The 23,743-nt window shown below is 30.0% G+C and overlaps 1 protein-coding gene across 1 annotated transcript in view; it reads right to left on the bottom strand.

Annotated features, from left to right (window-relative positions):
* Positions 1–1,238: 1,238 nt before the first annotated feature.
* LOC113388665 (cohesin subunit SA-2-like) overlaps positions 1,239–23,743 on the bottom strand; it is a gene marked incomplete at its 5' end in the record, with an annotated part of 38,125 nt that continues 15,620 nt past the window's right edge. The window contains 4 exon segments of the mRNA XM_026626000.1: positions 1,239–1,442; positions 4,853–5,032; positions 5,272–5,399; positions 5,461–5,620. Coding sequence (XP_026481785.1) covers positions 1,239–1,442; positions 4,853–5,032; positions 5,272–5,399; positions 5,461–5,620 — 672 coding nt within the window.

The raw sequence follows: 23,743 nt of genomic DNA on the forward strand, positions 1-23,743 counted from the left end.
TATATATATATATATATATATATATATATATATATATATATATAAATAAGTCGATCACGAACCGATTTCGACAATTTGCATTCGTTGGAAAGGTCTCGGGCTCCGCAAGGTTTATAGCTAAGAAAATTAGTGGTGCATGGCATCGTGCCCTATGCAAATTGCTGGAACTTCACACGCACCGTAATTAAAAATTCGAGAAATGAAATAATCAACAATTGTTTTAAATAATTTCAAATAGATTATCTTCTATATATATTAAAATAAGTCGGGTTTCCTTCCTGACGAAATAACTCCAGAATGTTTCATTGAACTTTCATTTACTTAGAGAAGTTCAACTAAGAAACACTTCATTTTTGTAATCGAAATAAATTCGTTACTGTTGTATATTAAATTAAAATTTTTCCTTTTCAAATATAAAACAAACAAAAAATTTCTTCATCTTTCTCACGAAACCATCTGGTGGCAAAACGGAGTTCGTCGGGTTTGCTAGTATATATATATATATATATATATATATATATATATATATTGTGTGTGTATATATATATATATATATTATATATTCAATAGATAAGTCCTGGATTTTTTCAATATATTGATTGTTTCTTTTCCGAAGTTCGGAAAAGAAACAATCAATATATATATGTATATATATATATATATATATATATATATATATATATATATATGTTTGCATGTTTGTATGCATGTATGTATATATATATATATATATATATATATATATATATATATATATACGAGTATATGTGTGTATGTATATGTATATATGTATATGTGTATATATATATGTATAGGCGTAGGTTTATATGAATATGTATATATGTATACTTATATAGTTATACCTATATTATTTGTCTTTTTTTATTTATTTAATATCTAGAAAGAAAAGGTAATAGAGAACCTTTTCTATCTTTTATATTTTGTTTGTTGTTAAGTGTTGCTGTTTTGTTAATTTTCCTCTTATATTTATAGTTATTATACCAATCCACATATATTACAATTACCTAGATATACTAATTTTTCATACTGTTTTTAGATCCACTGATGATGACATTAAATTGAATGTCGAAACGTTTGGAATTAAAGATTAATTTATAAATCTTTGCTTTTTATTCTTTGATGTATCGCCCCACAAGAACTTACTCATATATATATATATATATATATATATATATATATATATATATATATTCAGACTCTTCAGTCAAAGTTTATACTCACATAACTTTTTTATCCGGCGCCAAAAGTTTGCCTGAAAATTCATTCAATATTTCTAAAAACGGCAACCGAATAGGAGGCTCTTTGTTGTTTCCAATTTTATCAACTGCAAACAAAATTCCAGCCTTGTGCAGCTCCAAAATTGCATCGCGATTTTTTGTTTTGTCAAGCCCCAACATTAGCGATAGATATCTGGCCAAAGTCTGAGTATAAAGAAAAGATTAGAAATATGATTATCTTACTTCGAGTAGTCATATAAAATTGTATACTCTGTAAATCATGCAAAAAATCAAACTAGAGTAGCTAGAGTCAACTTAAAAAAAGGAGGCTTTCATTTGAGAGGTTTAAAAATCATAATTTTTAATAGCTATCAGAAAACTTAAACAATATATACCCCAAAGCTTAATGCCAAGTCGAAACGGGGTGATAACATATATCGCAATTATATATAAAAATTCACGTAGTTAGAATATTATGAGCTTTTAGGTGCAACCCAAGTCTTTAAATAAACTGTGACCATTTTTTTGTTATTGTCGTTAATTTTCGTTATTTTTGTTAGTTTAAAGTTTGGTATGACGAGCAAGTTCCATCAATAGTTGGTGCATTTAATCAAGGTTAAATTTTAAAAAATTAATAGTAGAGAATAATAGACCCATAATAAAAAAATCGAGTAAAAAATGAAAACCTAAAAATAACAGAAAACTTGCTAGTGGAGCTAGTGGGGAAAATATGGAGCAAATTGTATATATGAGCAAAATGACACAATGGTCAATCACAATCCTGTCTGATCTTGAGCGTCATTGCCACAGTTCAGTCACAGTAATCAGTTCAAACGTCGAGCTTTCAGCCTTCAAGCCTTTAATTTTGAGGGTGGTTTTCTCATATTTTTTGCGACTTATTTATTGTTATTTGTAATTTTTATATTAAAATTAACGAACTTATTCATAAATAATCGAATTAATCAATAAAAATTCAATTTATTAATTTATGAGTGATTTATAAGTATGCCGAGATGCTGTAGGTCTTCATAATGTGAGTAACTATTGCAGATTATTCAATTCTGTACAAGAAGTTCTTATTAGACATTATTGAAAATTGAACACGCGCCTAATTCAGTTAGGAGTATGTTATGAATTTTACAAAAGATTCTTTGAATTCATTTTTATAATTGAAGCATGATCAGCAGTTACTCTATCGCTGCATCAAGTATCATTAAAATCGAGAATTTTTTTGAAAAAAATCAATATTTTTCAAATAACATTTAAATTTTCAAAATCAGTTCAGAATTCTTTGCTGAAACGTATCAATGATGCTGATCGTATCCAAACTTTTAAAGAAACTAACCAACGCTCACCAAGATTAATCAGTTCAGCCGTTTTTGAGAAAACGTCAGAGAAATATTTAATTTCTTTTAAATTCGTTTAAAATTAAAAGAATTGTCGTTGGACCGTAAAATTTTAGTATGTTTTATATAAACATGATATCTAATCATCTATCGCCAAAAAATGTTTCATAAATTTCGCCGACAGCTATTTATAAGAAAACAGTCCGATCGACCTTTACTAACAACTAATCAGCATCAATATCTTGCAAACAGTTTTTAAATTTGTTTATTTGTTAAAATCGGTTCAGGATTGTGAGCTAATACTTGGACGAAAAATTTTACACTTTTTTGCTTGTTACAAATTAGCAAAAAAAGAGGTAATAATTATAAACCCTAGTCCTCATCGAAATATATCAAATGGCATTTAAATTTTTGAAATCTGTAATGCCGTTTTTGGGAAACGTCGATGCAATGTCAAAAATTGACACACATACACTTACACACACATATTTTCCAACTTGGTTTCATTCAAACTTATCCTTCCAGGAAGATAAGAATAAAAACTCCGCGTCGCTTTATGAAGTTTGTTAGCATAAATATTATATACTAGCTGACCCGGCAAACGTTATTTTGCTAAGAAGGTATACTCTAAACAATTTCTAGAGAATCAAAAAATTTCATACTTTAAGTGTATAAGGATGTGTTGTTTGAATGTTATAAACCCCATTAGTTTGTCTATATTTTATCAATACAATCAAACTGGAAGTTTTATACACTTTCTATAGAAAACATGGTATAATCCAATCCAAGTCATTTTTGGTCTTTCGACTTATATAGTAATTACAAATTCCATTTAATCGATTATTGATTACGTTTCAAGTTTTTCAGATTCTTTTTTGATTCAGGATTTCGCGTATAATTGTAAATAATACAACAACTGAGCTTATACAAAATTTTCAAATTTATGCGAGGAGAGAAAAGAGATAGAAAATGAATTGAGTATTTCTTTTTTGACCTGCTTTTTGAAAAGTTTCAAGTAGCATTCAATGAATTCAAGTAAATTTAATAAAAAGTATATATGTAGCGCAGGGCAAGGCACAAAGGTCCAATTTGACTTTGAGCAAATATAAACTATATTATGAAAAGCAAACCAATTATATCACAACAAATAACACATTTCAAACGAAAAATTATCTGACTACGTTCAGTAAAACTGCTAGCTACTTCATCATTGCAGAAATGTGCTTTTTATCTGTCTTTAAAAAAATTGTTGTCTAGACCTTTTTACCCCATAGACAGGGTAACTTGGAACGGCCAGGTGGCGAATAGGTTTAATGTCTTTTTTTAATTTTAAAGGTATTTTACAAAATAATTACACTTTTAACTAATGCTAAAAAAAACTACCATCGGAATAAAATACTTTTATTATGGATTTTCAAAGATTACAGTTTATCTCCAGATAAACAAAGTCATAAGAATCAAGGTTATAACTGGTTATACATTTTTTTCCCTCTACTTTTCAATTCTTTGTTAAACAATGCTTAACTTTACTGGTTTTTGACACATCGCTGGTGGACCTTTTTAACCTCGGACCTTCATATATTACTATCTATTCTTCGATAAATTCTGCGAAATTATAACTGGGAAAATGTTATTCGGCAAAATGTTACTTTGATCGATACCAAATTTAGGTTTTGAATTTAAATAACATAAATAAAAAATAATATAACATAGAAAATGTTTCATAAATACCAATGAGTATATAATTATACAAATGAGATCTATCAGAGCATCGTAATATGCCAAAATGTGCATTTTCATATTAACATTTCAAAAAGATTGATATTTTGAGTTTTTAGTAACACTTGCGGCCCGTTTACTAACGTTTTTGTATATAAATAAAACTACGAACAAATCTACTTACTACAATTTAATCATAATTAAATAATATTTACGCAGAACATCATATTAAAAGTAATTAAACATCATCTGTCAAAAACGTTTGACATTTCACTAATTAGCCACCGTCCATTGTTTTATTCACGCTTCTATAAAAATTTTCATATTAAAAATGTAAAGTTTCTACGCAATTTTGAAATAATATCTCACTTTTCCGACCACCTACTGATTAGCACAAATTTTTCAAGACTAAGACTGGCCAAATCGGTTTAGCCGTTTTCGAGTTTTACTTGGACATTTGAAAGAGAGCTCCATTTTTATATATAAGATAATATTAATGATTTTATCATTACAAAAATTTATATTATATTGAATTAAGAAAATACATACCTTCAATTCTGCAAATTCTTTAACAGTTCCATCAAGTCGTTTATTATCACCAAGTGTAGTTTGCAAATCCGTATACATTTGTGACAAAGCCAACCACATGGTCAGAGTGCTGTTTATGAGGTTAAGCTGACGCATCCTGGCAACCAAATTCTTTATGATATCGCCATAGCATTTATTACACTATAAAAAATAATAATAATATTTATTCGAACCATCTTCTGAATAAATTATGAAATAAAAGAAATGTATTTACATAATATGAAGTAAACAACATTGATTTTATTTTTAAATCTGTACTGATAACTAAATTTAAACAATAAAAAAGTTGATAAATAATTAAATCGAATAAGAATTTTAAATGTGTGGTGTAAAAATGGTTCGATCACTATTGTACCATTTTACAATTATAATTACTTTACCTTTACATAATACTTTAGAACAAAGGCCGCATGATATCCTGGTATAATATTAAAACCTATAATTTTGCAAAACCGTTCCAAGACTTCACGACGTTTAGATATCTGGCTTGAATCTTTATCATGTCCCTCTAGAATAATTAAAAGCATAAAAATCAGTTACAATTAATATAATTTTGTTTTAATCATTACCTGTCAGATGTTTTGTGAAAACATACTCTTCCGTGAATTGGTTTATTGTTGATATAGTGTCCGAGTCGAGGGTTAAAACCAGATTGTGTACTATGTCGTTTGGATTGGTGCCTAATTCTGGGTTGAAATCCAAGGATAGATCACAAATTGCAAGCACAGCCTAAAATATAAAAAGTGTTCCTAATAAGAATAGTACTTAAATAAAAAGTTTGGTAGCGAAAGTAATAGCCGAAGAAAATGAGTCGGTTACAAGTCGAAGGATGAGCGCGGTGCAGTGCGCGAAATGTTTTATAGAATAGATTTTAGATATAATGTAAGCTAAAAGGATGTTATGAGGTGCAGCGCATCAGAATCTGTCCTCAAATTGAAAGTCAAATTAAAAAGATTACCCAAAGGTACAAAAATAAAATTGATGGACACCCCAATGAGCTCGGAGCAAGTCTATATAATGTCACGCATCAAAAAAGGCTGAAGAGGACGGAATTATCACATGATTGCGACACACTGAAAATTGACACATTGATTGCATATCTTCATTGTTTTTCATTACATTCCTTTATTGTTTTTCTTTATCTAAACTGGGATAATTATAGATATATATATGTTTATATAGTATTTATTATTTAAGTACTATACAGTAATCAGCAATTAGTAACAGAGCATATATCCAGACTAGAAAGAATTACCATTGGGTAATCTTTCTAAATAAACCATATGTTATAACTTACTAAATGTCTTCACTAAGACAGATTGTAATATGAATGGTAAATAAAAAAACTGAAAGTAGACTATTAATTAATATGTGATTAGTGTGTATGGACACGAGAGATATTGATGGACATGATTCTGTACAGATAAGTTTAAAATAAGGAATGTTTAGATTAAGAGTGTAAATATAAAATATTGTTTAATTAAGTCACGAACAATAGCCTACTCATTAGTAGTAGTTGTAATATTTAAATAGTCTTTCAGCAGTATGGGATAAAAGATAAAGGTAAAAGTAAATCAAATAAAACAAATTCAACTAATCCGCAACTAGCAATAAAATAATTCATAACAAATGGTAAAACAGAGCCGTGTACTACTTTTCGTTGGTTTAACGATCAGATGATTAAATAAGCATAAATTCTTTCAGTAATCATTCTGGTCCACCTACGGCGGTAGTACTTACGATCTCGGCAATAAAATTTTATTGTTTAGTTCATCCGGGGTATTTTTTCTTTCGTCTCATCGGATTATTTGTTATTTATCGACTCTGGTTTTGGATTGTTCACGGAGATTCGGCATTCATTTTTTACGCGTTAGTTTAAATGTATTTTATTTTGTTGAAATATTTGTTACTATAGTAGTGTGTACAAATGATTGTTAGAACACTTAGAACTGTACGTAAGCGAAGATATTTCAAATGTTATTTTGTATATATAAATAGTATTGATTAGAGTTATAGGGTTTATATTAAGAATTATGGGTTTAATGCACGATTGTAAAGGCAATTCGCAAAATGTGCTGGCACGAAAATGAAAAATCACGTGGTTCGAGTGATTATTAGAGATTTAATTTGTTTATGTCGAAATGTTGTTTATAATATTTTTAAAATGCTGAATCTATTTTTTTGTGTACTTCTGATCGTTTTTTCTTCCATTCGCTCGGGTTACTTTGTTTTTTATCAGGTTTTCAAGAAAGGCTCTAGTTCGTCCAAATTAGATAGGTTTTTAAGTATAATTACAAAGATTTTAAGTTAGAATTAGTAAAACCAGATTACATATTTATTTTGAGTTATACATTTTAGTCTTAGTTATATTTTCGTATACGTTTGTGAGATTCGTTTGTTAAAAGAAAAAAATATTTTTCTTATAATATTGATTAATTTTCATTTACTTTGTAGATTTATTCGATTTCCTTTTTGTATAAAGTTAGACAAAAACTAATTTGTTTTACAAAGAATTTTTATTAATTGTTCAAAATATTATATTTTAGAGATTTAGTTAAAATATGTATTTACAAAGATATCGCTTTTGTGTGTGTTTTTTTTTTGTTGTTTTGAGATTTTGGTAAGTTTCTCGAAGATTTTGTAAAATATCGTATTGCAAGAGTACGCAAACCGTCGTATTTATTTTTATTTTCTAGGTCTTAGACATTTTAATTGACAGAAACTGCGAGAGAAAATTTGTATGTCGAGAACGCTTTAGTCAAAACAATAGAAAACGTGGAACTGAATTCGAGACGGTCCCGATTTTCGAAGGGTCGAACGTCTGAGATTTGCGACATTAGCCTCACCACGGCCCATGATTCGCTCGGATAGTAACAGCTACATACGTTCAAAAATTATTGTGAACCCCGGCAAAAAAAAAATGATTCCTACAAATTTTAAAACCTATCATCTTACAACTATCCTAATGTCTAACTTTCTAAAACCCTAAAAAATTATTTATAACTTATAAATTATTGCATTACACAAATGCATATCGCCTGTGATTCATCAATTTTTGAACACATGTAGCGTTACTATCCGTGCAAATTTCTTTTTCATCTCATAATTTTTGTTTGCATTAATGCGTTTTGCTGGGTATTTTAAATTTTTTGTATCTCAAGAACTGGCGCCTTTTGAGAATTGCGGAATTTCAATTCGCCTCGCGCATATAGACTGCCAAATTTTATTGGAAAACGCGTCAAAAGGCGACTGCAAAAACCATTTAAATTGTGAGAAATTATCATTTAGTAGTTAACCACAACCTGAACTGCTTGTACTTAGATTCGGAGTTTAAGCTCCTATGTGACAATGTTTTCTGATATGCGTTTAAGTCGACCGAGGCATGTTTGGTAAGGTTTAATTAATTCGGACTTAGCCAACTCGAGTAAATTAAAATCAGACGAGCCCATTGACGTAACGGCAGACTACGATTCATCATGCCTATAGAGAAAATAGGAAAGAAACGAGCTTGTAATAATATAGTGAATAGTTTGTTTTGTTTGTTTTCATTCAAATAAAATTTGTATGCTGTTTTTTAAATAATCTTTTTGTTTTCGGCGTAATTGTTTAGTTTTCGTAATAGTTTAATTAATTGAAATTTATTTGTTAGCGCATTAAAGTAAAAGATTAAGAAAAAGCACAAAATAGTAATTTTTAGTTTAAAATCGTTGGTTTCTTTTCTCTTTCATACATTCGTTAATACAGCAAGGATTCCGGCTACACGTATTCGGAAACTAAAGAAGTAATATTTTAGTAAGATTAAATTATTAGTAATTAATTAAGATTAGATAGGGAAAACTGTTAGACATATACGTAGATGATATAGATAGATAAATGCGAATCCGATACACAACTATTATTCGGCTAAAGGAGCGTTCAAATGACGTAGGAAGACGAACGGCGAAGAGAAAAATGGGCATAGGGAGATGCTTAGTTCTTAAGACAAAGCAATAGGAAAGACAAGGCAATAAGAAAAAGAGTTCGCGTAAGGTTCACATGCAACTGAATTAAAACTTTTTTGCTATTGTACAAGATTGCATTTAAGTTGAAAATAAATACATATGGTAACACTCGTGATGCACACATTTATTAATGTCAACCATTAATATTATATATTTATATAATAATAAATAATAATAGCATTATTTATAATAGCATTAAAAATATCATTTGTAATTTAGGACTTGAACCTTCATTAGAGAAATGAAGTATATAGTATTCGTTCACACAGTGGACAGATGTAATATAACAATCTTAAGTATTTTCATTAACACTAGCAATAAATAAACTTAATAAATGTCCAATATGAAGTATATCTGTATATAAATGATATATCAAGCTATTGTTGTGCTTGATCTCTTGCTTAGTGTAATAAATCTGAATATCAATTATTTCTTATAAAAATATGCAACTTTGTAATACTTTATGTTCAGAATCAGTAAAATGAAATTGGAAGCTTTGACATTATGACATTAGAGTGAGAACAGTGACATATCATTGAAGCTCCAAATTCTTCTAGTTGTAATATGTGTCTTAACGAATGAAAGTCATTCGTAGCATTCCTGATGGTTGCTTTCTACCATTTTTTGACCAAGTTTTTAGAAATAATAACTAATCCATTAATACTGGTAACTATGTAGAATTATTGCAACATATAAAAATATGAGTTTTATTGTATTCATACAATATATCTTAAATCTCGTCAAACATATTACCTTGAGATTTGTGTATTGTAAGTGAACATCGGGCATTGTCACGTTATAACTTCCCAAACAAACATTAAATAATCCATCTGTATCGAAGACTGATTTTTTTTGGAATTGCTGAGAAATATTGACATAACCCATAAACATATCTGTAGCAATAGATATTGTTACAGCTCATATTATAATTTTCTTTAATATAATGGCTATTTTAACTGAGGGTTTTGAAAAATGATCAGTATCATTAATATTGTCAGCCCTCAAAATTATTATATTAGATTTTAACTTTAACCTTCTTCACTAATTTTATATATACATAGTCCTCATAAAAGAAAACATATAGACTTCCTCTAACCTTCCAAAAGTGTCTGAGATATAATTCTAACTAGTTGGTATTGGTATTTTGCCTTGAGACAAGTTACATGAACTTCCCGATGTATGCAAATAATCGACTTAAGGGGGTTGTTCTTTTTTTTATACAAAACATGCAAGGTATTTGTTTTTGTTTTTCTCGAAATGTATTTATCATAAAGACATGCGGTTTTTTTTAAACAAAAATTATAAAATTATAGAATATTAAAAAAAAATTTTTTTTTTGTTTCGCCGTCATTTTTGAACCAGGGGGCGCCAAAGTGGGCATTGCAAAATCGATCTCGTTTGCGGTGCCACAGATAAATCCGTTGCGCATCGCCTGAAACAAGAAAAAACGAAACTACGTTGAAGAAGAAGTTTGAATCCAGTCCCCCTACCAAAATGAAAGAAAAAAGCAAGAAGAAAAAAAATGGCAGCTACTTAAAAAAAAGTGTCCAAAAAGGCCTTTGTTTTGGGACGAGAAGGTTCGCAAAATTTTTTTGCATAATGTTATCAAGTTGTTTGAGGTAGGGGGACTAGGTATTGCAGTGGTGAACAAATTAAAAAAAAAGCAAATCGATCCGACTTGTAGTTTTTTTTTAATTTGTGGCACCGCATTGAAAAAAGTCAATTTGAGAAAAACGTATTTAAAGTTTTTAATATAATGTACTAAATACACCATATAATTTAATGTACGAAATACACCATGGTGTTCAAAGATGCTGACACATTAAAAAGGTTATGCGCAAGAGGTATTATAATGAAAAAGAGGCAGCTGGCATACAATAGCTCGCGGAACGATAAAAAAACGCTTTCAGAGGGTCATACGTATAGAGATATATATATCTATAACTTCTTCAAAAAAATAGATATTGAGATGATTTTTTTTTTAAATAATTCTAAGGTTTTTAGCTTTCATAATATCAAAAAATCTCAAAACCGTAACAAAAAAATATAAAAAAAGAACAACCCCCTTAATCAATAAAATATATATTAATTTATGAGTAATTGAAAGTATTCCGAGTGGATTTATTACATATAATTGAAAACGAACGAACACGTTAACTCGGAGTATTTTCTAAAAGCAAATTTTCACAACTCAATAATTTTTATAATTGAACCAGTTTCCGTAGAATTTTAATGGCTAATGTTAGAATTTTAATTTTAACAAAAGTCAAAAAACTACTCATTTTCTCAAACTTAGATGAATTTTTAAAATTAAACTATTTGTCGTAAGACCGTAATATTTCAGTAAGTTCTATAAGACCATGATATATATTGCAAAAAAAAATCCATAAAAATCGGCTTACATTTTTTTTTCAACAGTTAATTACAAGAAAACGGCTTGGTAGATTTTCACCTAAAACTAATCAGTACCATTCCCAACTAGTATCTTTCGAACAGTTTTTGTTTTTTTTAAATCGATTAGGTAGAATGAGTTTAAATGTGGACGAAAAGTTTACCACTTTTTTTTCAAATTACAAAGAAACGGCTCGGCAGATCGTCTCACAAAACTGACAAACTATAGTCCTCATTGAGATACATCAAGTGGTTTTTAAATTTTTGAAAACGGTTCAGGCGTTTTTGAGAAAACGTCGATCAAAGGCCTAGTTTTGATAAATGCCAAAAAACGATACTAATTTTTGTAAACTTTTAAGAATTTTTAAAATTAAACGATTTGTCGTAGGTCCGTAATATTTTAGTATGTGATATCTACCGTAAAAAAATCATAAAAATCGTCGAATTTTTTTTAAACTTTATTACAAGAAAACGGCCCAAACCATCTTTACCAAAAACTAATCAGCACGATTCCCAACCAATATCTATCGAACGGTTTTTGAATTTTAAAAATCGATTCTAAATTGCGGGCTAAAATGTGGACGAATTTTTTTTTCACTTTTCTGCGATTTGCAAAAAAACGGCCCGGCCGATCGGCTTTTGAATTTTTAAAATTGGTCCAGCGGTTTTTGAGACAACGTCAATTTACGGCAAAAAATCTGTTCACATAAATCAAATTTGGTCTTATTCGATTCGGAATGGCTTGAAACGTCGAGAAAACATAAAATTAGTGAATCGGATTTTTTAATGAAAATATAAACTTTTCCTTCGGGAAGTTAAAAAAGTTCTATCTTCTTTATATGTCGGCTTTTTATATATCTCTATAAAAATGCAGATATTTTGCAGTATCTATTTTGCCTATAAAAATAATTTCCATTTTAATAACCTCAAAAATTCTTATTTTAAACATAAAATAAAATATATATTCTAATAATAAATATTCTAATTTCTATTCGCATCTCGCTTATGGAATACAATTCTGGGGATTCTCATCATCCTTAAAGGATATATTCAAAATACAGAAAAGAGCATTAAGAATAATTTTTTCCCTCAGTTCCTTGTCCTCATGTAGGAATCTTTTCCGACAATTTAACATTCTCACTGTTCCCTGTATATTTTTGCTAATTACGGTGTCATTCATAAAGAATAATCCTGAACGCTTCAACCTATCCTCCATGTTGAATACCTATTATAAAACAAGCAATTTGACTATAAAAGGACCAACTTTTGAACTGTACAGCTATTTAATCTACTCCTACTACATATTAGGAAACTGAATGATCGTCAATTTCATAATACTATTGTTAAACTTTCAAAAGCTCAAAGTTTCTACGATACTTCTGAGTTTGCCAATTTCGATATCAAACGTTATTTTGAAAATGAAATGCCTACTGATAATAATTGATATTTTGTTTTCCAACAGTTACAATTTTTTTCCCTTTTCAATACTTTTTCTAATTTTTATCCTAAATTATTTTAACATTTTCCTACTTTAAGTATTTAATCATTACAATTATTTTCATATTATACATTCTTTTTTGATACTGCTCTTAATTTTTATTTTCCAGATATGTGACTCAAATAAAAATTGCATAACGGATATTTAAAGGATTTTTTTTTACCATAAGAAGACTCTCAAGATCTACAACAATTATACTATTTGAATTTTATTACTTTTTTTTTCTTCAAGTTATTGTATTAGATATTACTAATGTTAGGCTTAATATTGTTTAATAGTTGTATTTCACTGTAATTAATTCAATTAAGATAATTTATTTTCTGTAATTAAAAAAATACGCTCTACTCGATACTAATAAAATATATTACAATATAGTAACCACAAATAATATAATTTACTTTAATAAACTTACACGGCACAGATTTTTCATATGTTTATTATTTTCACTATAATTATTAACTGGAGACGGAATAAAATATCCTTCCAATTCAGACATTTTTTATCAAATCAAGATAGACTCTAATGACATTTCGAACAATATGCTTCACGCTTTGACGTGTATGTGACGTACGCATACAATCAAAGATGCTCACGCGACACGACGACCAATCACAATCAACCCGTATAGAAATCTCATCGAGAGGGAATGACGAATCATTGTCACTCGAGCGCAACGGTCTTCTAACAGTTAAAAAGATAGAAAAGCTGTTAATAAGAATATTATGAGATAATGTAATTTTTTTCTTATATAAATGATAGTGCTAAGTGTAGAAGTTTATGTTTATTTTCTGAGTGTTTTCATGTTAGTAGCCGTTATTATGTTTGATAATTTTAATCTTCTAACAGTTGTTTGGTAGTGGTAGTAATAACCTAAGGGTATGAGTCGGTTACAAGTCGAAGAGATGAGCGCGGTGCAGTGCGCAAAATGTTTTATAGAATAGATTTTGGTAATAATGTAAGCTAAAAAGAAGATTATGAGGGGCAGCGCATCGAAAGCTATCCCCAAACCGAAAATAGAATTTTAAATCATTAATAAGTGATATAATGTGTAATGTGAATCGGGATTCCAAAGTATGGACACGATAGACATTGATGAACATGATTCTGTACAGATAAGTTTAAAACAAGGAATGGATTGAGAATGTAATAAATATGTGTGTAAATATAAAATATTGTTTAATTAAGTCACGAACAAAAGCCTCTCATTAGTAGTAGTTATAATTTTTTTTTTTTTTTTTTTTATTCAACAATATATTTACAACTGTCCTACATAGACATTAAGTAAATCTTTTGGCAATTATATGTAAAAATGACATCGATATATAAATAGTGAAAAATACACAGTTGCATTTTTCCTTTATAAGAAGTAATATAGTGTGACACGAGTAATTACAATCTAATTAAATCACTAAATATTTTTCTTTTGAGTCTTCGTGTTGTGTTTGTGGATAGCAGTGCGTTGGCCAACTCATTTGGGTGTTCTTCCAGTCTGTCTTTGTGGTTAACAGCAAATCTTTTAACTTCCTCGGCTACAGTGCGCATATGTGTGTCATCATGGATCAGCCAGGTGGGAGTATATTTTGGGGCGCCTAAAACGATCCTAAGAACTTTGTTCTGAAACCTTTGAATGATGTTAGCATTACTTTTAGATGTGGTACTCCAAAGTGCTATGCCATATGTCCAAATCGGCTTAAGTACAACTTTGTATACCAGTATTTTGTTGTGTACAGAAAGATGGGATCTCCTACCCCCATTAATTTTGTCTTTTCTTTTTTATGTGAATTTTCCAATTCAGTTTGCGGTCTAGATGCATGCCCAGATACTTTACGTGTTCGACCTGAGGGACTTCTATTTCATTCACAGTTACAGGTGGACATGTCTCGTGTTTGAGTGTAAAAGTGATGTGGGATGATTTCTGGCTGTTGATCTCTAGCCTCCACAGTTTGTACCATTTTTCTATTGATGTTAAGTGACTTTGAAGTTGCTCTGAAGCAGTTGTGGGATTTTCATGTTTTGAAAGAATGCAAATATCGTCAGCAAATGAGGCTATGTCTGTGTCAAGTGAGGTGGAAATGTCAGCTGTAAAAATTAAGAACTTAATTAATAGAAATAGGTCATTGGGTAAAGTATTTTTAATTTTATAAAGAAGTCCTGTATGCCAAACTTTGTCAAATGCTTGTGTGGTATCTAAGAACAGAGCTGAGCAATATTTCTTTTCTTGTAGAGTTTCGTTAATCTTATGCACCAATCTATGGGTTTGTTCAATCGTTGAATGCATCTTTCTAAAACCGAACTGATGACAAGAAATTGCATTATTATTGTTCAATGTGACAAGAATTCTTTTAAGCAGCAATCTTTCGAGTATTTTGGAAAGGAGGGGTAAAAGACTCATTGGTCGATATGATGTTGTATAGGATGGATCCTTGCCAGGTTTTGGAATCAAGATAATCCTAGCTCTTTTCCAAGCTTGAGGAAAAATTTGAAGTCTACATATCGAATTGTATAGAATTGTCAGAAATCTTATAGACTTTGGTGAAAGGTGTTTCAGCATTTGCATCGAGATCTTGTCGTATCCTGGTGATTTACCTGATTTGGATTTTGTTATTTCTTTCTTGACTTCTGATAGGGAGAAGCAAATTGTCGGAACTTGTGGTCCTGAAGACATGTTACGAAGCCCATAGTAAATAAACTCTTCTTCTTGAGAACTGCATTTCTGAGGCGGACATTGAAAAACTTCTTCAAAATAGTCGGCAAAGTAATTGACCTTATCCTCATGGCTTATAGCCCAGGAGTTGTCGGCTTTTTTAATTGGTACCGTTTGAGCGACTGGTTGTTTAAATTTCTTTGCGGCTTTCCAAAGTGAATAGTTAGTTTCTTTGGTAGAAGTTAAGTGTTTTAATTTCTCTTCAAAAACTTGGTTGTTAAAGTTCCGGAGCATGAGTTTTAAATCTTTGCAGGCTCTGTTAAGATTGGATTTATCTACCGGTGATCGTGTGGTTTGCCAGATTTTCCTTAGTCTTCTTTTTATTGCGATTTGCCGTTTGATTGAAGTTGGACAATTAAAAGAGAAGTTGTTTTCGATTGATGGAGTGGAGTTTTGTGCGGCGATATAGAGTGAGTCATTAAAAAAGTTCACAGCAAAATCAATATCTTTTTCAGATTTTAGTGGTAAGTTGCATTCCAGATTATTGTCCAGAATATTTCCAAATTTGCTCCAATTGGTATACTTATTTGTAAGGTGAAGGTTGAGGTTACAAATTGGTTCAGTATTGCTAAAAGATACAATTACCGGAGAGTGATCTGAAGACAAGTCCAAGCTTGAGTAGGCTTTCAAGTTTCTTTCTGGAATACCTTTGCAAATGAAGAAATCTAGTAAATCTGGTTTTTTATGCATGTTGCTTGGCCAGTAGATAGGTTCTCCTGTCGATATTGGTGTTGAGTTGTTGGAGTTAATTAAGTTGAAGAGTTCTCGTCCTCTGGGATTGCATAGTCTTGAACCCCAGTGAGTATGCTTGGCATTATAGTCCCCTGCTACTATGTATTTATTTCCAAGACCGTTGAAAAACGTTTCAAAGTCTCGTTTTAGTATCTTATGTTTAGGCGGGCAGTAGACTGATGCAATTGTAGTATTACTTTGAGGAAATTCTACAGAAATGATGGTAGCTTGCAGGAAATCATTACAGACAGGTGCCTGGTGCTGTAAGTGGTATAGAAAGGAATATTAAAATAACTTCTGCTCGTAAAATGAGTTTCTGAAATTAGTATTATATCAATGTCATTGCTTAAAAGAAATTGTTTGAGCTCTTGGTGATGTTGAGCTAGACCGTTGGCGTTCCATGTGCACAATTTATATTCGAATGCCATTATTTTTATTCACTAAAAGACTTGTGATTATATTGAGCACAGTGCCCATTTGGTTCATTAACGTTTTCATCATATTTTTTAATTCATGTATGTCACTTTGTTGATTGGCTTGTTGATGGTTTGTAGGTTGTTCTGAATTGTCTTGTTGGCATGTAACATTATTATTTATTTTGTGTGAGTTTCTTGTTATTTCTGAGAAGGAGACGTTTGCACGTACGAAGGAGTGGCTCGTATTAACGGGATTTTTGAGGGGAGTCTGACTTCTTCTTAATGGTGGAAATTTACGAAGTTTTTCTTGTTGATAAATAGCACATCCTTTATAGCTTGTGGGATGGTTTCCTCCACAAAGTGCGCATTTTATGTTTTGGTTGACAGGATCTCTCCACGAACAATAATAGTAAAGTGTTTTCCGGCGCATTTTACACAACGCGCTGTGCGTGTACAGTAATTTTTTGTGTGCCCTAAACTCTGGCATCTTGTACATTGTGGCACTTCTTGAGTAGGTCTGTTTGCTTCTATAGAAACCTTGGTTCTGTAAAGAAAGTCAATGGAATAAATATCTTTGTTATTTTTCTGTTGTTCCAACTCCACCACAAAGATATTTATTGGGTATCCTGTGTACCTATGTTTTAAGTTGTAGATTCTTAAAACATTGTGACCCTTTTCACTTATTTCTTGTTTTAGCATTGCCACATCAGTGCTATGATGTAAATTTTTTATTACAACTTTGAAAGATCGCTGTGACTTTGTTTGATATGAATGTAGTTCAGTTCCTTTTTCTTTCAAATGTTTTAGTACGGTGTTATACGTCTGTGAATCCTTTGTGTTTACTTTAACTTGCTGCAGTCCAGTTGTTTTGTAAGAATATTTGTCCTTGGCGTGTAATTCTAATAATTCGATGAGAGGCTTGATGTCGTCAACACCGTAGACAAAGATTGGTGGTGGATTAATTGTCTTTTCTACTGGTTCAACACTAGAAGGCGCGTATTGCAGAGTGTCATAATAATTCTTTGTGGGCACTGAGTTTAACCAGTAGTCTTTCAAGGTAACCTTTTTCGTTGTTGCTTCGTTGCAGTAATTTTCCTGTCTTCTTTTATTTGTAACGGTTGTCCATCCCTGGCCTTGATCAAAATCATTCATATTTCTATTGATTGGTTCAGGAGTTGTATGTACTTCGGTGTTCTGATTGACGTTATTGTTAATGTGTTGATACGCCGTGCAATCTTTACCGGCGGTATTTATATGCACTGGGTCACTGACATTTTTAATTGTTTTTGTGTTAATTCTTTCACTTGAATAGTCACTTAGGTCCATTTCACTATCAATATTGTCATATTCCTTGTGATTCACAGTGTTCATTGCTTGCGCAATTGATTCGCCAACAGTTGAACAGCTAACCAAACTTACGTCTGGTGGTCGGCCGTTGGGTTGAGCAAACTCTCTTGATTGCATGACTCACTTTAACATATAACGCACTTATTTTAACACAACTATAAAAAAAATAAATAAAAATGTATATGGATCTCTACACATGTATAACCGTGGATTATGGATGACTTCCCAATAAATTATTTGCTCGAGAGCTCGCGTGACACGTCCGTTCGGGTCGAGGGCTCGACGGGAACTGAGTAGTAGTTATAATATTTAAATAGTCTTTCATATAGTTCCGAAACGTAAAAAATCTAAATCTTATATATATATATATATATATATATATATAGATATATGTATTATATATATATATAATTGAAATGAATAAAACAGCCAATGCGTCGAATGTAAACAATTTAATTTATTTTTTTACGTTTCGAGACTAGATGTGTCTCATCATTCAGCAGATCAGGAAAAACCCACTTTACTAAAACATTTTACAACACCACAATCACATGACACTACTGTAGGAAAACAAAAATAATTTACGAAAAGACCGAAAAAGGTAGATGTAAAAATGTATAAAATACATAATTATTTGTTTTCAAAGCATAGCAACACGAATGGACTAAGCTTTTTTATCTTTTATTAAAAAAAATTTAAATACCAATTCCAATCCTTTACAGTTAGAAATTGCCAGAGATTTGAAATTATGCAAAAAGTTCTTGAGAGAAAACCCTGACATTATAGTTACCAGAGCTGATAAGGGAAACCTTACTGTGATTATGAATAAGTCTGATTATCTCTCAAAAACCGAAGCGCTTTTAAATGACACACTTACATACAAACCTTTAACTAATGACCCTACCGATTACATAAACAGAAAAACTCATAAACTTATCACAAATTTAATCCAAAAAAAACAAATATCCAAATCTTTAGGTTTTTCCCTTAAGGTTTTTCATCCAGACTTCCCTAAATTATATTGCCTTCCAAAAAAAAAAAAAAAAAAAAGCTTAGTCCATTCGTGTTGCTATGCTTTGAAAACAAATAATTATGTATTTATACATTTTACATCTACCTTTTTCGGTCTTTCGTAAATTATTTTGTTTCCTACAGTAGTGTCATGTGATTGTGGTGTTGTAAAATGTTTTAGTAAAGTGGGTTTTTCCTGATCTGCTGAATGATGAGACACATCTAGTCTCGAAACGTATAAAAAATAAATTAAATTGTTTACATTCGACGCATTGGCTGTTTTATTCATTTCAATATGTTTCAACGTCGAACAAAAAATCATCAAGATATATATATATATATATATATATAATTAACAAAGTCTAATAATCGGGCATAACATCAATAAAAAACATGAATTTCTTTCAAAAATTTATTTTAAATCCATACGTTTCGGCTATAATCCTAGCCTTCATTCAGTGGAAACAAAAAATAAAATTAAAAACTAAAACAATTGAATTGGAGTGAAAAGAAAAAATAAAATAGTAATTAGTACTTACAATTAGTAGATCTTAGTGTTAATTGGAAAATTTAATAATCCATGGTATTAGGATATGGTAATGCACTACACTATGTATTATAAACATTAACTTGAAATTACACAATATTTTCACAAAATACTGATTTGAAAAAATCACAAATGGATAGTGTGTTATTCGTAGACTGGTTGAAGATGTAATGGAGAAAGACATTTTTTAAAAAATATTTTTACCAAGATTCTAACATGTGTGGAACGAATTGCGAATCCTTTGCACGAACGCTTTTATTGTTTTGTAAGAAATTTGGAAATGTTATCTAAATAGAAGAGATTTGTGTCGCACAGCGTGTTGAGTTCATTCCGTTTATTTATTGTCTTATTGTTATAAATAGTTAAAAAAGATCCCTCTAAAATTCTTCGTTTAAATTTTGTCAATACAATCAAACTGGAAGATTTATACACTTTCTATAGAAAACATAGTATAATCCATCCAAGTCTTTTTTGGTCTTTCGACTTATTGATTACGTTTCAAGTTTTTCAGATTCCTTTGGATTCTGGATTTTGTGTATAATTATAAATAATACTACTGAGCTTATACACAATTTTCAAATTTTTGCGAGAAAAGATAGAAAATGAATTAAGTATTTTTTCTTTGACCTGCTTTTTGAAAAGTTTCAAGTAACATTCGAGTAAATTTAATTATAAGTATGTATGTAGAGCAGGGCGAGGCACAAAGATCCAATTTGACTTTGAGCAAATATAAACTATATTGTGAAAACCATAACCATTATATCACAACAAATAACACATATCAAACGAACAATTATCTGACTACGTTCAGTAAACTGCCTTCTACTTCATCATTGGAGAAATGTGCTTTTTTGATGTCTTTCAAAAATTTCTTATTTAGACCTTTTTACTCTTTAGGCGGGGTAACTTGAAACGGGCAGGTGGCAAAAAGGTTTAAAGCCTTATTATAATTTTGAAAGTATTTTACAAAATAATTACATTTTTAACTAATGCTAAAAAACTACCAACGGAAGAAAATACTTTTATTATGGATTTTCAAAGAGAACCGTTTATCTCCCTCATTTCAAAGATTACCGTTTTCAAATCAATGTTATAGCTGGTTACACATTTTTTTCCTGTACTTTCAAATTTACGAAATTACGATATTTTTTAACCCCGGACCTTCATATATTACTATCTATTCTTCGATAAATTCTGGAAAATTATAACTGGGAAAATGTTATTCGACAAAGTGTTCATTTCATCGATACCAAATTTAGGTTCTGAATTTAAATAACATAAATAAAAAATAATATAACCTAGAAAATGTTTTATAAATACCAATGAGTATATAATTATACTAATGAGATCTTTCAGAGCTTCGTGTTTGAGAAAAATATGCCAAGAAGTGCATTTTCATATTAACATATCAAGAAAGTTGATATTTTGAGTCTCTAGTAACACTCGCGGCCCGTTTACTTACGTTTTTGTATATAAATAAAACTACAAACAAAATTACTTACTACAAATTTATCATAATTAAATAATATTCGCGTAAAACATCCTATTAAACGTTATTGAACATCATCTGTCAAAAGCGTTTGACATTTCACGAAATTGCCACCGTCCATTGTTTTATTTACATTACGCTTCAACAAAAATTTTCAAATTAAAAATGTAAAGTTTCTACGCGGATTTGAAATAATTTTTCACCTTTTGGACTTTCTCTGGATTGGCACGAATTTTTCAAGACTAAGACTGGCTAAATCGATTCAGCCGTTTTCGAGTTTTATTCGGACATTTGAAAGAGAGCTCCATTTTTATATATAAGATATAATATCTAGAATACTTTATAAATTATAATAAACAATCTAACTTAAGAAGGGACACACGGAGTTACAATTAAAGAGCATATTTATTTTGCAATGTGATCTGTAGAAACAATTAATCAATTAATAACTCTGCAAAATAGTAAATAACAGCTCTGTTTATTGATTAATCTACTTATTATATTTTTGCTTTGTTCGAAGTTAACGTGGAATCAAAAAAGAAATTATCTAGTGTTCAATCCCATAAGCGCAAACCTGCGAAAGAGTAAATGAATTATTGGGCATTATTGATGAAAAATTGCGAGCTGATTTAGTTGAAACGGAACTTATTAAAAATATGAACAAATTATAATCGGGAAAATTAAAAATGAAGAGCCAGTGCTTAGAAAATGACATGTTTATTCCGAGAAATTGAATTGTAACTTTTGTTTGTGTTGCAAATGTTTTGCTTCTGATGAACTGAATTGAATGTTGAAGACATGCATGGTTAGGGTTATGGGAATGAAACAAATATGAAAAATGGAAGCACAATTTACTGTGAAACAAAAATCTTGAGCTTTTTTTTATATTGAGTGGTGTCTATACTCCAAATTTAATAATTTAACTATGCAGAAATAATACATATCAAATATAATTAGTCATTTTTTCAATATAGTTCAAGAAATGTGAAATTTCTTTGCATTTTCTACTGATTTTTGGACAAAACTTTTAAAATGCGTTAAAAATTTAGCTTTAAAACAACAAACTGATACTCTGAATATGTCGAGAAGACAAGGATAAATACAATTCGGCTCCTACTATATCAATAAAGAGAAGTTTACGACGCAATTTTAGATATTGTAAATGATAAAAAATTAAATTAAAATAAAATTTAAAAAATCCAACATGAAATACGAGTGTTATGAGTTCTAGTTTTTTTAGCTCTCTTATCATGATTTGCTCAATAGAATAAATCGCATAATGAATAAGAAACATGTTTTAAAACCCAAGTATTAATATTGCACATACGTTGAAAATAATTGAAAATTTAAAAATATTTGATTGTAATCAACCCGCGAATTGCCTCGATCTTCTAAATAAATTTAAAATCAATGTATTTTATACGCTTTTAGATTATATCTAATTTTTCCGCACTAAATCCAGAATAATTAGAAATTAATTTTTAAAAAATATGTAAATATTTATATAATTTAAATGATAAACTGGTAAAGCAGGAAAAATTAATGGGGGGGGGCGCTAGAAAAAAAGTTGCATGCGGGCGCTAAGGACCCCAGGACCGGCCCTGTATATATATATTAACAAAGTCTAATAATCGGGCATAACATCAATAAAAAACATGAATTTCTTTCAAAAATTTATTTTAAATCCATACGTTTCGGCTATAATCCTAGCCTTCATTCAGTGGAAACTAAAAATAAAATTAAAAACTAAAACAATTGAATTGGAGTGAAAAGAAAAAATAAAATAGTAATTAGTACTTACAATTAGTTGATCTTAGTGTTAATTTGGAAAACTTTAGTAATCCATGGTATTAGGATATGGTAATGCACTACACTATGTATTATAAACATTAACTTGAAATTACACAATATTTTCACAAAATACTGATTTGAAAAAATCACAAATGGATAGTGTGTTATTCGTAGACTGGTTGAAGATGTAATGAAGAAAGACATTTTTTAAAAAATATTTTTACCAAGATTCTAACATGTGTGGAACGAATTGCGAATCCTTTGCACGAACGCTTTTATTGTTTTGTAAGAAATTTGGAAATGTTATCTAAATAGAAGAGATTTGTGTCGCACAGCGTGTTGAGTTCATTGTCTTATTGTTATAAATAGTTAAAAAAGATCCCAATTGTAGTACAGTCGGATTAGAAAAGTCCATATTGTATTTTAAAGTGTATATATGGTCTGCAAGTACAGTTTTGAATTGTTTGAGGTTTTTTGAATTGTTTTTATGTTGTTGTAACCGTTTATTGAGGTTCTGGCTAGTTTCTCCTATGCAAATTAAATTACAGTCTAAACAATTTATTTGATAGATATTTATTTGATAGATTTATATATATATATATATTGTTCTGTAATAACACGATCATACGTGCTTTTAATAAAAATATGAATTCATTGTTCAATGTTGATCAAAGTCCAAGATCTTTTACATGAACGCGGAAGACGCCATTCCTAGAATTGACACGTACAATGCATAATATATAGAGTCAGAATTATTTGTATTAACCAGTGATGTCTTAGTCAAGACTCTAGCCAGTGATGTCTTAGCCAAAAGTCTAGCCATAATGTCTTAGAGTAGTCTTAGATAATCTAAGTGGAGATTATGTCTGTGAAGTAAAGCAATAAATACAGTGTAAAACATTACAAGTGGATTTTTATTGGAACC

This window comes from Ctenocephalides felis, unplaced genomic scaffold (genome assembly GCF_003426905.1).
Source record: "Ctenocephalides felis isolate EL2017-DRISC unplaced genomic scaffold, ASM342690v1 CF-g0.4_SCAFFOLD_00845, whole genome shotgun sequence".
NCBI lineage: Eukaryota > Metazoa > Arthropoda > Insecta > Siphonaptera > Pulicidae > Ctenocephalides > Ctenocephalides felis.